The 16,229-nt window shown below is 43.0% G+C and overlaps 1 protein-coding gene across 1 annotated transcript in view; it reads left to right on the top strand.

Moving 5' to 3' along the window:
• The window catches only part of gabbr1b (gamma-aminobutyric acid (GABA) B receptor, 1b), a 299,674-nt gene that overhangs the window by 79,604 nt on the left and 203,841 nt on the right, over positions 1 to 16,229 (top strand). The window contains exon 3 of the mRNA XM_086062376.1: positions 15,576 to 15,640. Within this exon, the coding sequence (XP_085918502.1) occupies positions 15,576 to 15,640 (65 nt within the window). The remainder of the gene's footprint in view (positions 1 to 15,575; positions 15,641 to 16,229) is intronic.

Genomic DNA, 16,229 nt, shown 5'->3' with positions numbered 1-16,229 from the left:
TTTGTATGAACCTTTCTTTCTCCAGGATGGTATGACTACTTAATATATATTGTCAATGAAAAAACCCCTCTTTAAACTTTTTTTGTCTCGTCTGACCAAAACATTTGAAAAGACATTTAGCTTGTCCAAGTGGGTACCGTATTTTCACGACCATAAGGCGCATTTAAAAGTCTTACATTTTCTCAAAAATCGACAGTGCGCGTAATAATGAATTGCGCCTTTTGTGTGCACCGAGTTCCAAAATCAAATGTTGTCGTGCGACTTTGGTAAGCGCTCCGCTTAACCGGCACATAGCTTATATACAGGAAAGGCGGTCCTGGGTGAGGACAGGTAGGAACGCAAAAGACTCAACTGTAGAAGACGGCATGCAGACTTTCAAGACACGCCCCCTGGTAGTGTTGGTGTTGTGCCAAAGTACTTATGCTCCATTCGTGGAAGGTCGGAAGTCGGATCCCAGTTGTTATCCCAGTTGGCTTTTCCTAGTTCCTAGTATAGTGATAAATTGCTTTTTGTTTTGGTTCTTAAAACAAATTTTGACCTCCAGCAAACTTGCCTTCTCACAATTTTGCTTAATTTATGTATTTATCTTATTTCATAAGCATTCCATACAGTTCAGTAGTTCACCGTATAATTTCATGCAGGGAGATAGCGGCATACTGTCACGTAAATTATGTCGAATATTTATGAATGAAGAAAGCTATCTAGTTTTATATTAGAGTAAATTGTGTTTTACCATTTACGGTATGTGTTTCCATAGTGGTTGACATTGTAGAGTGATGTCACATCGAAATCGGTCGGTGAAGTCGGGGTACTTTTTTCCCCAACTTTTCAAGTGGAAAGTCCGAGTTCAAGGGGGCGTTCCTGTACACACGTCCTGGTTTGTAGTCAGAAAAATCAGACTTCCCACTTTCCTCGCATTACCCCTGTAAAAAATTGTATCACTTGCACAACGCATGTTTTTCAATAAATACATGAAGAACACGTTTGTTTTTCAGTTTTAGAAACAAGGTTTGTAACAAAACATTTATTACGGAGAACAAAGAAAAGCAAGCACTCACTCGCATTCTGCAGTGGACTCGGTGCGTTCAATGACCACGCACGCAATAGGAAATCTTACTTATGCACAGAAAAAGATCACACGAGATTATTGTTTTTGGGTTTTGTTACAGATGTTTGATGTTTGATGTTTGAATACCTGTTTACACGGAACCTTTTTGAAGAATCCCCACTTATTGTTCCATAGCCACCTGGACCAAAATTTAGATAAATATAAGAAATTCTAGTTTAGCTCTTTTGAGTTTTGTATCACATGCTGCATTTGACAAACTTGTATTCATTATGCTACACACCCGTGTGGCTTTGTGCCAAGACACACAAAAATGATTTGTATAATTATATGTGTCAATCATATCGGTGTTATTAGCCACCCAATATAGGTGAGTTATTGAGTCAGCTGGATTATGTTGACACAGCGCTGTTTTGTTGCTGCACTGTTGACTTTTTTCATCTTGCCAGCAGTCTTTAAGTCAATTATTTAAATGTGTTATTACATTCTTTACATCTGCACCATAATGTCTAAGAATCTATTATTTCATTGATGTTTGAGTCCGTAGTATAATTTTGACCCTCAAATTGTCACAGGTGAGGGGAGAGGTGTGCGAATCCCAAAATGCAGACACAGATAAATGTTTTACAAAAAATTAATTTACAAAAAAATCAAAAACGCTAACAATGACAAAGTATATAAACAGTAAAATGCCATCGAAGTTCGCAGTTACATGCAAATCTTGCCGTGTCATGTAGGTACGTTAGCAACTTCATTTATGCCGTAAAAGTCTTCTTTATGGTGTTAGTTAGTTAGTTATCTAATTCAAAACTGTGTAATATCTATTAAACCATCCATCTTCTACCGCTTATCCGAGGTTGGGTGGCGGGGGCCGCAGCTTTAGGAGGGATGCCCAGACTTCCCTCTCCCCAGCCACTTCAACCAGCTCCTCCGGCGGGATCCCAAGGCGTTCCCGGGTCAGCCGAGAGACATAGTCTCTTCAGCGTGTCCTGGGTCGTCCCCGGGGCCTCCCGCCGGTGGGATATGCCCGGAACACATCTCCAGGGAGGCGTCCAGAAAGCATCCGAACCAGATTCCCAAGCCACCTCAGCTGGCTCCTCTCAACGCGGAGGAGCAGCGGCTCGAACCTGAGTCCCTCCCGAATGGCCAAGCTTCTCAACCTATCTCTAAGGGAGAGCCCGGACAACCTGCAGAGGAAACTCATTTCGGCGGCTTGTATCCAGGATCTTGTTCTTTCGGTCACAACCCACAGCTCGTGACCATAGGTGAGGGTAGGAACGTAGATCGATTGGTAAATCGAGAGCTTCGCCTTTTGGCTCAGCTTCTTCACCAAATCAGACCGATACAGAATCCGCATCACTGCAGACACAGCACCAATCCGCCTGTCGATCTCCCGCTCCATCCTGCCCTCACTCGTGAACAAGACCCCAAGATACTTGAACTCCTCCACTTGGGGAAGGATCTCATCCCCCACCCGGAGAGAGCACGCCACTCTTTTCCGACTTGGATTTGGAGGTGCTGATCTTCATCACAACCACTTCACACTCGGCTGCGAACTGCTCAATGCTGAGGCCACCTAACCGGACCCCTCCACGCCTTGGCTGCGCCTAGAAATTCTGTCCATAAAAGTTATGAACAGATTCGGTGACAAAGGGCAGGCTTGGCGGAGTCCAACCGTCACTCCCACGCACCCTCGAGGACCCTGCCGAGGGTGTAGAGCTGGTCCACTGTTCCACGGCCGGGACGAAAACCACACTGCACCTCCTGAATCCGAGATTCCACTTCCCGATGGACCCGCCTCTCCAGCACCCCTGAATAGACTTTACCAGGGAGGCTGAGGAGTGTGACCCCTCTATAGTTGGAACACACCCTCCGGTTCCCCTTCTTAAAAAGGGGGTCCACCACCTCGGTCTGCCAATCCAGAGGCACTGTCTCTGATGTCCACGCGATGTTTTAGAGGCGTGTCAACCACGACATCCAGAGCCTTTAGGAACTCCGGGCGGATCTCATCCACCCCCGGGGCCCTGCTACAGAGTAGCTTTCCAACCACCTTAATGACTTCGAACCCCAAGATAGGAGAGCCCACCTCAGAGTCCTCAGACTCTGCTTCCTCAAAGGAAGACGTGCCTGTGGAATTGAGGAGGACTTCGAAGTACTCTGCCACTATACACAGTGTTGATGGTGCACTGCTTTCCCCTCCTAAGACGCCGGATGGTGGACCAGAATTTCCTCGAAGCCGTCCGGAAGTCGTTTTTCATGGCCTCAGTAAACTCCTCCCATGTCCGAGTTTTTGCCTGAGCAACCGCCGAAGCCGCGTTCCGCTTGGCCAGCCGGTACCTGTCAGCTGCCTCTGGAGTCCTACAGGCCAAAAAGGCCCGATAGGACTCCTTCTTCAGCTTGACGGCATCCCTTACTGCCGGTAACCACCAGCGGGTTCGAGGATTGCCGCCGCGACAGGCACCGACCACCTTACAGCCACAGCTCAGATCGGCAAACTCTTTCTGACAGGGGACTCCACCAGACGTTCCCAGCAAACCCTCATAATACGTTTAGGTCTGCCAGGTCTGACCGGCATCTTCCCCCACCATCGGAGCCAACACACCACCAGGTGGTGATCAGTTGACAGCTCCGCCCCTCTCTTCACCCGAGTGTCCAAAACATGCAATCCCATGACACGACTACAAAGTCGATCATCGAACTGCAGCCTAGGGTGTCCTGGCGCCAAGTGCACATATGGACACCCCTATGTTTGAACATGGTGTTTGTTATGGACAATCCGTGACGAGCACAGAAGTCCAATAACAAAACACCACTCTGGTTCTGATTGGGGGGGGGGGGGGGGGTCTCCAGGTCTCCAGGTCTCCAGGTCTCCCTGTCATTGCCCACGTGAGCGTTGAAGTCCCCCAGCAGAACGAGGGAGTTCCCAGAGGAAGCGCTCTCCAGCACACCCTCCAAGGACTCCAAAAAGGGTGGGCACTCTGAACTGCTGTTTGGTGCATATGCACAAACAACAGTCAGGACCTGTCCCCCCATCCGAAGGCGGAGGGGGGCTACCCTCTTGTCTACCAGGGTGAACTCAAACGTACAGGCGCCAAGCCGGGGGGCAATAAGTATGCCCACACCTGCTCTTTGCCTCTCACCGTGGGCAACTCCAGAGTGGAAGAGAGTCCAGCCCCTCTCGAGAGGATTGGTACCAGAACTCAAGCTGTGTGTGGAGGCGAGTTCGACTAAGTCTAGTCAGAACTTCTCAGCCTCACACACCAGCTCGGGCCCCTTCCCCGCCAGAGAGGTGACATTCCATGTCCCAAGAGCCAGCTTCTGTAGCCGGGGTTCGGTCCGCCAAGGTCCCCGCCCTTGGCTGCCGCCCATCCCACTACGCACCCAACTCCTTTGGCCCCTCCCACCGGTGGTGAGCCCATGGGAAGGGTGACCCACGTTGCTTCTGCGTGCTGAGCCGGGCCGGGCCCCATGGGTGTAGGCCTGGCCACCAGGCACTTGCCAACGAGCCCCGCCTCCAGGCCTGGCTCCAGAGGGAGGCCCCGGTGACCCGCGTCCGGTCAAGGCAAACGACAGTCCATTTATTTCACTCGTCATAGGCGTCTTTTGAGCCGTGCTTTGTCTGGCCCCTCACCTCGGACCTGTTTGCCATGGGTAACATTCATTGGGACATTGGGATCATTGGGACACACAAACCCCTCCATCCCAGTAAGGTGCCGGCTCAGCACAAATGAACAAAACAGATTATTTTCCTCACATTTTGCGTTAGCATCTGATGATTTAGCTACCATGTACAAAGTGCCATGCTACGAATTTTTTGTAGCCTGGAGAATGCTCGATCCTTTTATTTTGCCTCTTCTCGTTGTGGCAGCTGGTCCACAACAGCTGTCAATCATTGTTTAAGTGTGGCGTGTGGCATTTGCCGTTTACTCAAAGTGGCAGACGTGTTTTCTATGCTGCCTAAATGGGCTTCGCTAATGCCCATTTTGAGACGCGTGACGTCAACGTCCGGATCTGTATTGGTACACAGAGGTGAGCAAGCAAATAACGTGACAACTAATGAGCAGGTTCAGTTGCCTTTTTTATAGCAGCCTGATTACAGATCAGCGGCAGGTGCGTCGCTGGTGGATCCACCCACCATCATTCAAGCTGCACTGAAAAAAACAAGAAGCCAATTCCTCTTTTAAAACTCATTAAAGCTGTAAAACCATTTTCACCTCAAAAGCAAGTTTAAAACATATTCAACATTTATGTCTGACCTCCACTGTAAGGATGCCCTATTGTAATGTGTATGCGATGTACTTAATTAGCTACTACTATGATGCTTGTTATCTGGACAGTATTGTGTTTCACATCTTAAACACTTGGCACCGATTGGTTCAAGAGCATTCAAGGGGTTGTTTCTGCATATCCTCTTGATGTGCATGATTTAGTTCCTGTTTAGCATTCCAGTGTCAGGTCTCTGGACCTTTCCATCTGTTACATCAGTCATCCTCTTGCATGAAGCTTGTCTGACTACTCCTGAGACTCGTCTCTGGAGGACCAAAACTGCCAAAATTAAAAAATAAAATAAATGACTAAATAAATGATGAATAAAAGTGAAAATAAAAACGGATATAAAAAATACAATCCAAAAATGTTATACAAAAAACATAAATGGAAACAAAAGCAACTATACATATATATATATATATATATATATATTCCATAAAATAAAAAAAATAAAAAAAATTCCTTAAATAATAAAAGTACAAATAAATGCAACAATTAAAAACAAGACTCAAAAAATAAATGAATGAATGAAAGTGAAAACAAAAACAGATATAAAAAATAGAATTCAAAAATTAAATGCAAATAAAAACAACGATATATATATATATGTATATAATGTTGTTTTATTATTTTTACTTTTGTTTATTTATGGATATATTTTGTTGTTTTTATTTCCATTTATATTTATTTTTTGTATTTAATTTTTTAATGATACTTTTTAGATCTGTTTTTATTGTCACTTTTATTTATTTATTTAGTAATTTCTTTATTTTTAATTTTGGCAGTTTTGGTCCTCCAAGTCGTAGTGGTCAAGGGCCATTAACCACTAGAAAATAGAAATCCCGGCATTATGAAACGAACCTGCACCTTACGGGAAATGGAGAAGCTAATGGATATCAGCTGTAAACTCATCATGCTCATTATTATGAGGCTTTTCAATCGGAGTGAAGCCACTGATGCTGCGCTAATACCCACAGGCAGCTGTCCGATCCGTGTCATATACACATGAACCTGCTGTCAGATTAGAGAGCTGCCATTTCCTCTTTGTGCTGATCATTGTGGTGATAGCGTTGTGGGTGGGTGGCGGTATTTACAATGGGAGTCACGTCCAGTGGTCTTTCCTGGCCTCTGGTGAGTAATGAAGTGGATGTTTAGCATTTAGGGTGTTACACTGTGCTTGAAGCTGTATGGAATGGCAGATAGTAAATGGATTATCCCAGAGAAAGGCAAAACAGGGGATTGGCAGATAGAAAATGCTTGTGACGGGATTTCAATTAAATGTGCTTTGCAGTCAGTCCATGACAAGAAATGTCAGCGCACAGCTCGTTGGTGCATGCTTCCGGATTGATTGATTTTCCCTGTGCTTAAATGGATTAGTGATGCCTATAGTAGGAAATAAGGCGGCAAGGGGTGTGCATCAAGGTCACTTCCCATCTCCATCAAAGCTTGACTGACCTCTTCATCAAAGAGTCTGTTCCCATTCTTCTGGCATATTTCTCCCCCCTCTGGTGGCATCTTTATCTCTGCCTCTGCCTCCCACAGAAATCTGTTTTATTAAAAGGCGGCTCAGGTTTAGCACACTGAAGGTGCCTCCTAGGTTGGGCTTGTATTGCGCTTGCTTCTCCACATTTGAGCATTTTTTTCATCAACTGTTAAGTCTTTAATACTGTTGAATGCATGATTATTAATTCATTCACTCCCAGCCATTTTCACTGAAGCAACCCATTTCGCTCCCGGCTGTGTTACTGGATTTTGACTGATTTTGCAAAGCCCACAGAATATTCTGGTTTATTGCTATAAAAATATGGAACCTACCAAAAGAAAGATTAGAGTCTCTTCTTTCACCAGATTTTAAATACTTGTATCTGTTTCAGTTCTGCAGCAGTTAGCATTAGAATATAGGTAAGTTTCATCATTATTCACAAACTGGTTGAAAACAGTGGAGAAAACAGCTTGTTGCAACATAGCACTAGCTGATCTCTTATACCCGCTGGCCGTTTTTTGTAATAACTACCATTGCTTTAAGTGATCTCTTCATGTCAGAAACTGTATCAAAGCCTTCTGTATGCTCTAGCATATAAAAATCATTTAAAAAAAAACGTATAAATCTATTTTTGGGAGTGAAGGACAAAGTATTAAAATGTATTTATACGTTTTTGGATTTGAATGAGTAAGTGCCAATACATATTCACTTGAAAGCTCAAGAAATATATATATATTTTTTATGTGCTGTTTCTCTCTGCTTTTTTCTTTTCACTAAGTAAATTGCTTCAGTGTTAGTGACAGTTTCTACAGCTCATTTCAGTTGGAATGCAAGACAAAATTTATCGAGCTAGCTGTCTTCAGATCACAATAAGAGCCAAAATGAAAGCTACAGCACAAGCATGAAAGCTAATTCCATGCATGACTAATGCAATCACAACAGCATCGGTGAGGCTCTATTCATCCATGTATCCATTCAAGCATCCATTCATCACTTTAGAATGTGGGACTAAGAACGAGTGTTAAATCTTTTTTTATACTGTGGGACATTTTTATTTTTAGATTATTACTGTTTTGGACAAAAAAAAGCACAATATTGTGTTTTTGTACATAATAACAGCAGTGACGGCCATGTCATGTCATTAGGTGCGTTTCCGTTACCCTCAGTTTTGCGCAAAACCAAGCTGGTAATGGAAACACATGATTTTAGAAAAAAAAAATCTAAAATATCGCGAAAAAGTTTTTACGCTCTCATGAGGTGATTTTTGAGACGTGTCGAAATAGAAGTATTTCGCAAAAGTGTAATGGAAACACTGCACATTCCCTGTAGTCATGTGACCCCCGCCGGGTCACGGAGGAAAGGAAGTAGGAAGTACGAGGCCACTCGCTTTCGTGTCGGAGCTGCTTCCGGAGGGGATAGCAAGTCTGTTTAAGCACAAAGCGATTCAGTTATGGAGCCAATATGCTGCCGTTCAACGCACATCCGTATCGTCGCATGAGAAATGGCCGTTGCCCCTGGCAATGAGAAAACGAGCGACATACGGCGCACGTCGTCATTGAAATCCATCCGTCCGCACCATAACGAGTTATAAGCGCGTGCACACATACCAAAACCAAATGGCCGAACCCGCCCGATGAGGGGAGAGAGATGTTTTTAAAGTAATATTAACAACTCCGGGCATCTGTCTTCCGTAAACATCATGAGCACCTCCTACAGAACTGCGAGATCCCGTGAGACGGGACATTACGAGAATTGTGCCTCAGAAGCGAAACGCTCTTCAATGGAAGTCGAAATTGTACTTTATCGAAATAGTACAATATTGCTTTTATTTTTGCAAAAAGCTGTAATAGAAACGCAGCTAATGTCATGTGCACCGATTGGCTCAGCGGCGCAAAGTGTCATGCTCTATGTAATTCACAATTTTGCGTTCGGCTGAAGCAGGCAAAATTCTTTTTTTTTTTTTTTTTTTATGGAGATGTTAAAAAATACTTGCTGGTATGACTGATTTATATGATTGATAACCGCCAAAGTGGCAAAAACATTCCTAATTCAAATTAAACAGCGCTAATAATCTAACCACCAGAGGGTGCTAGAACTGCACAAATGGAATACAACCCCACTTTTTTTAACAGATGTGTTGCTTTTAATATCATGACAATAGCGGTATTGTGGCAATTTTAATATCACAATATTGCCGTTATCGTTACATGCCATAACATTTTACATTGCTTCAGAACTCACGCTAGAATCTCACGCTTTTCTGTCCAATCTCATGCTTAACTTTAATTTCCCTCACTAAGAAAAAATACCGCTCTAATTTCCAATTCAATTTCTAATTAATTCATTTAGTTTCCTATTAAAAAATAACTTGTGCGTCATGCGGACATGTGACAGAATGCATTCAATCCAGTTAGCTAAAATGCGGAAGCGAGGTCAGAGTGACAACACCGGGCTGGAGAAAGTTTGCTACAGGTAAATACCAAAGGATCAAAAACTGAGGCCCCGTCCAGACGGAAGCAAAGCCGGCTTCGTTCCTCAAACAAATCTCGTACACACAGAAGCATTTCAAGACTTGAGTGTGTCCAAAAGATGACGCTGAAGACAGTAAGACTGTAATGTATATGTCAAGTCTAGAGTGGCGCTGTAGCGCAGCCACAGGGAGTTAACGGAAAGCATAGAAGAAGAATCAGTGAAGAAGACTTTAACTTTATTGCAATCTACAGAGCAAACATGGCTTTGCGTGTATCAAAACAACATGAAAAAGACAAACACAGGAGAAGTGACAATGGCGGGTGATCAAGTACAACACCACTTGTTATATGTGGGAATAAAGAAGCAAAATATTTAGCTGCAAAAGCATAAGCAAGCTAAGGAGGCTGCGCAAAATGACTACGACACGGCTATCCGCCATTGTTGTTGACAGACTGACGGTTCGCGCGCAGCCACGCGAGAATTGCCGCATACGTCATCAATGTGCCTCTCCCCGTCCGTCCTCCGCCTCCCTGTCCCTTCTCCCTCGTCACCTTTCCTCCTCCTCTCCCCCTCTCTCTGCGGCCCTGCCGCTGCCCCTTGCCCTTCTTGTTATCTCCTTCCCCCGTCCCTTCCCCCTCCCCTGTCCGTCTTCCTCCCCCTCCCCTGGGACAGGGGCTCCATCCATGGCCCGGGCCTCGGGGCTCCGGGGGCCGGGCGGGTGGGTGGTGATGTTGTGCCTGCCCCGCTCCGGTGGGCCTCTGTATCCGGGGGGCGAGCCCTATCGCCCCGCCGGGCTGGTCCCATATGCCCGCCGGGGTACCAATGGGGTGGGTGGGGGTTTGGTGGGCGGGTGCGCCTCCTGCCCCGCCCGGTTGGGAGGGGCCCCGCTGTTCGCTCTTCTTAACTCACTGCACTAGTTTTGCACAATACACTTTGTTTATAGTGGAGACACCATCTTTGCCCTACAACTCCCCTGCAATTTTAATGCACCACACAAGTGGGGGGGGAGCGATCGGTTGGGGCAGAGCTGCGGTCCCCTGTCTGTGCCCCCGCCGCGCCACCGTGCCCCCCCTATTTATTTTTTAATGCACCACATACACTCACTGACATGACTGGGAGGCAGGTGGATCGGAGCGTGGGGATATCATTTCCCTCTGCTCCATCTCACCTGCTCCCAATTTTAATGCACCACACACACACACACTTGTATATACACTGGGTGGGGTCACATTCATGGTGTAGGGGTAAAGTTCGCCAGTCGGCGAGCTGGCGAACTCAGTAACAGGGTTAGCTTTCACTAAGAGGGTTGGGCGTGGGTGCCCTCTCCAGCCCCTCTTCGGCACCGATGCCTGGGTACGGGGGGTCCCCGGGGTTCGGGGCTGGGGGGCTGGTGGTTGGTGGGGGTTGGGTCGGGGGGGCGGCGGCTTGGTTGGGGTGGCTGGGTGGGGGGGGGGGGTGATGGGGGTGTCTGGGGGTTTGGGGGCCTGAGGGCGGTTGGGGCTGGGTTTGGCTGGATGGCGGGGGTAGATGGGGGGGGGTAGTGGGGGTAGTGGGGGCTGTGGACCGGTGGGGTGCCTGGCGGGCCTGCCATGCCTCGTCCTGCTGCGTTGGGTTGGGGGCGCGGGCCGTGTTGGGGTGGGGGGCGCTCCTGGCTCCTGGGTTTACTCTCCGGCCGGTGGCCCCTGCGGGGCCCGGGGGCTGTCCCTTGGCGCTGCCGTGGCCTGGGGGGCCCTGAGGTGTTGCACTTGCACTGTCTTGGCAGGGGTCGACGGCTCTTCTCTTTGGTGGAGATTTTCATGCATGCCAGATCCACCACACCAGCATCTATCGAAACTCAAACACAATCTGCTTCTTCCTCTGGTCGTTGAATCAGTGGAGGCTGGTGTCTGTGGATCTCACTCTGCTTCATCTGTCCTTCCTTCCTTTCCTCAGTCTCTCTGGTCTCTTGAGGTCTCCCTAATTTGTTGGAATTTAGATGTTTCTGGGGTTGGTGAAAGACTCTGGTTGGTAACCCGGTGGGAGTAGGTAATGTCTGGTCGGTGCTGGATTTCACTTTCCTTCCTCGGGTCTCCTGACAACCTCATGACTCTAGCTGGATTCTGAAGTATTCGGTTTAGGTGAACGGTATGGGATTTTTAATAGGTTTTAGGTTAACTAATGAGTATACACTCACACACATGCACATACACACACACATACTAACCCACATACAAAATAAAAATTAATTAAAAAAAAAGAAAAGAAAAGAGAGAGAGAGCAATGATGATGACATGTCAAATCGGTAAAATTACCGAATGAACAATACAGAGCTCTCCCGAAAAGAAGAGAACATAAATGAATAAATAAATAAATAAATAAATAAATACAAAACATCAATGTGTGATAATTTGTCGTCATCGAGCTGCGACCATTATGTCATCACTGGTATCCTGCATATGGTGTCCAGACGGATTTGTACGGGGCGCGTATTGAAATCTTTCCACTCCGGAGCCCTGTTTCAAAAGTAATCGGTTTCAAGCTCCGAAACCACGCCGTCATGTGAACAAACGGCTTAAACTGTAAGAAACTTGTGAGGATACATTGAAACTGGCTTTCGTGTGGACGGGGACCCAATGCAACCAATGTCGACCTTTGTGGTCTGGCTACAAACAGTTTCAGTTTCACATTCTCCACTCCTAGAATCGAATCGAATCGTCTGAGTTTAGCCCAAAATCAAACCCATATAGCTAGCTTTCAGTACATAATGCTGTACTCAATAAATTGCACACAGGATGATGTACATGCTACATACCACTGGGGGGAAAAGTGTTAAGCTTTCACGGCAGCAAGTGGCAAAATGGGTTGATTTTTGCGTTTCGAATATAATGTTCAAATATCGGTCAGTTTATTTGTTTTAAGGAACAGGAGGGAGTCTTGTGCTTGAGGTCACATCTAATCACTGTGCATCCCATAATCAAAATATAATTGACTGTAATACAATGGACACCTAATGCAGAAATAATTGGAAAAGGAGTCTTGTTTTTATGCCTTTGGCACTTTCCAAATCTGTTTCTCTTCTCCTAATCTCCACCCTGAATCGTATCAGTCTTAATCAGTGTTGGTCTCTGTGCAAGTCAAGCCCCAGATGGCTCCATTAACTGCACTTTTCATCCCACTGAAACCACAATTGCTTTATGTGAAAGCCTTGCTCAATTCTCAAATAAACTTTGAGGGCAGCAGTGAACCTCAAATGAAAACTGTCTTGTTTGAGAAAAAGCACCTTGCATGAGTGATGAGCAAGACTAGTGTCGATCAGATTATGTGCTGATTAAATGTTTACTGAAAACAAAACTGAAGTCTCCATCTAGTGGTAGATCTACAGCACACCTTTGGTTCATTAAAACACTACTCTTTCTTTTTTCTATCTTTCTTTCGGAAAATGTGTTTGAACTTATCAGAGCTAGGGATAGACTGATTATCGAATGGGCTGATTATCGGCGCCGATATTCAGCATTTTGATGAATATCGGAATCGGCCATTTTGAAGAAAGAAAAAAAAAATCAAGGAACTAATTATTTAATTTTTTATAGATGCTTCTGACCCTGGGAACGCTGCACCTTCTGTCGTTGATTAAAATTAAGATACATTTTAATACTTCAGATATTCTTTAAATGTTTACAAACTTTTACTGTAGCAAATAGGGAGCTATTTACTTACGTTTTTGACATGTTACCGCCCCTGCAAGATTCCTGATTTTTTTTGGTTAGATTTGTAAAACAAAGATGTCTATTGGCTAAGATTTTTTTTTAACACCAATAATTTATGAACCCGAAACTTTGTTTAATAAACATATGCTTAAAATAAAATAAAAAATAAGAACTGGAGTTTGTGTATTTTTAAAAAATTTTGATGCCAATATTTTCCCTTTCAGTGAAAATTAATATTGGCTCCTAATATCAGTTACCGGCGTCCATGACTACTAATAATCAGTATCGACCCAGAAAAAAACCCCATTTCAGTCTATCTCTAATTAGAGCAAAATCGGCAGTGTTAATTCAACACCTATAGAGTATTTAACACGGCAAACTAAATATAGTTAAAACAACACTTTTGAAAGTGTTAATGTTTTGCACAGAGATGGAGATGGAAAACAACTCTAGCCAATACTGGTCAGTGTTGATTTTACACTACACTTGCGTATAGTGTTAAAATATGACACCATCTAGAGTTGTACTTTTTAACACTCAAAACGATGGTCCGAAGTATTTGTTTTGGTCTGTCCAGGACGTTTCTTGGAAGAGACTCAACGTTTTGCTTCAAGCCAAGCCATGGAGGCAAGTTACTATCATTGGCATATACAAATTTCGCTGTGCTAACACCCGCTCCTGATTGGTGGGCTGTTTTCACGCTTAATTGTTCCTGGTTGGCTGCTTCCTCAAGTGTCAGTTTTGAATGCTGTGTTTACAAACAGCAAAGGAAAAACTTCGGACCATACCTTTAACTAAATATTTAACTCTGGTGGAGTAAAAAATAAAGTGTCAATTTAAACACACTATACAATATTACTACATTTTATATAAAAAAAAAACACACACACCATATTTGTAGTGTATGTATTTAACAATTCCAGCACTAATAACAATGTTTTGACTTCAAAATAACACATCTAATCAAAAGTCAACCAACCCCCAAGCACAAGTTACGCAACATCACAATGTGATACGAGGAGGTGTAAAATGGCGATGACTCGTCTCTCTAAACCTGGAGAAGTGCAGGTGTGACGGTGGAGCTTAATTATATCTCTAGAGAGTTTATCTAGAACTAGGTGATCAACTACTTACTAAATTAAAATTTTAATTAATTTTTTATTTATTTAATTTAATTAATTAAAAATTATTTTTATTCAATTAAACTTAAAATGTAACCCTGAAATTTTAACACTCCAATTTTTGCTGTGTATGTTAGCAAGCAAAAAGTTGGACTGTAAACTAAAGTTTTATTGAAAAGTAAAATTGAAATGTGTCTGACCCATTGAATTGCTCTTTTCTATTTCAATATTTACACAAAATATTATTCAGTATAATAAATAAAAATCCATCCATCACTATCTATCCAAAGCTGTTTCAGGTGGCGACGTTTAAGACTTGGGCTCTTATTCATGGGTGAAAGACGGATCGTGAAATCGACAGATGAATTGGTGCAGTGTTCACAGTAATGCAGTCCTCCTTAATGCCATAATGGCATCCGTGTCATTAATTACTAAGGCAGTTTGAAAAAACATTTATACGTAAGTTTTTTTTCTGTACTGTTACTAAATATTTACAAAGGATCTGCTAACATACGGGGGAACAAAACTGCCAAAATACAAAATAAATGACAAAATAAAAAAAAATAAAAAAACGGATATAAATATATTCAAAAATTAAATACTAAAAATAACTACAAATGGGAATAAATACAACAAATATATATCCCTAAATTAATAAAAGTAACAATCAATACAAAAAACAAATAATAAAAAACGACACTAAAAAAATAAAAATATATACAAATAAATATCAAAATAAATAGAAAAAGAAATATATAAATATAAATAAATATCAATCAATCAATAAAAATGGTCTGCTCTCACATTTATTTATTTCATGCTGCAGACGCACTGGACGTCAGGTCGAAATGTTATTCAAATGAGGGGGCGGTCTTAAGCGTGTCTTGGCTTGGGCTCCGCACTGTATTGTACAGTAGAAAAAAGTATGCGAGCCATTTGGAATTACCTGAATTACTCTATAGATTGGTCCTAAATCATTTTAAGTCACAACAATTAATAAACACCCTTTTCTTAAACTAATACCGCACAACCCCTAAGCTTCTAACTACACTAAGAGCTAATCAGAGTCAAGCAAGGACAAGCTAAGTCCAATCTATGTGTCAAGAATGGAGATGTTGGTTAAATCTGTCCTGCCCCATAAAAACATGGCATTGCTGTTGTAAAGAGGAATGGCCCAGATTCCTCCTGACTAATATAACTGTACACGGGGTCCTCAGTTTCAGACGGAGATCCGTTGCTATGATACAAACATTCTTAGAATTTGTTTTCAAGACTAACTAACACATTTTCGATCACTAACATATGTAATGTATGTATGTAAAACACTTAACCATTCCTTACCATTACGCCTGTGGTTGGCTTGCCCACTGCAAGTGACAATAACCACAAACCATCATGAGACGGTAACCCGAGGACCCCGTTTACATTGTTAGTCCTTTTATTGCATTGCTACACCTGACTGTGTATCTCTCTTCCAGGCTGCGCTATCATCCGTCCCCCCAGAGATGGTGGTATAAGATACAGAGGCCTTACACAGGAGCAGGTGATTAATGGTCACTGCCATTTGTGATTATGGCTGCAGAAAGCTCAGCGCACACACGCACACGCGCACGCACGCACGCACACACACACAAAGATTTTTATCAGTTTAATGCACTTCGAAAGAAAAGTGTGTATACACTTGGAAGTGGACAAAATACTGATTCACATATTTATTACATAACTGAAAGTGACAGATCAACCAAGTGCAGGCTGGGACAGGAAGACAATTCCATAATTACTCCAACCACAACCAGAAACAATATTAAATAATCCTGAACAATCAAATTAAATTAAATGATCAAAAACAATAATTGAATTACATTTAAATGCATTATATAAATTAAATTAAATAATAAAAATAGTTTAAATAATAAAATAAATTATTAAATTCCATTATTATATTCCTACCATACCAGACACAATATTACATAATCCTGAAAAATCTAATTAAATGATCAAAAACAATTATTAAATAAAAATAAAAATGCATTAAATAAATTAAATTAAATAATAAAAAATATTTAAATGATAAATTAATTATTAAATCAAATTCCATAATTATATTCTAACCACAACCAGACACAATATTA

The sequence above is a fragment of the Leptonotus elevatus genome, chromosome 19 (assembly GCF_054856555.1).
Source record: "Leptonotus elevatus isolate MCC_2025b chromosome 19, RoL_Lele_1.0, whole genome shotgun sequence".
NCBI lineage: Eukaryota > Metazoa > Chordata > Actinopteri > Syngnathiformes > Syngnathidae > Leptonotus > Leptonotus elevatus.
The sequence above is the reverse complement of the archived record's forward strand: the minus strand, read 5'-3'. Positions and strand labels throughout refer to the sequence as shown.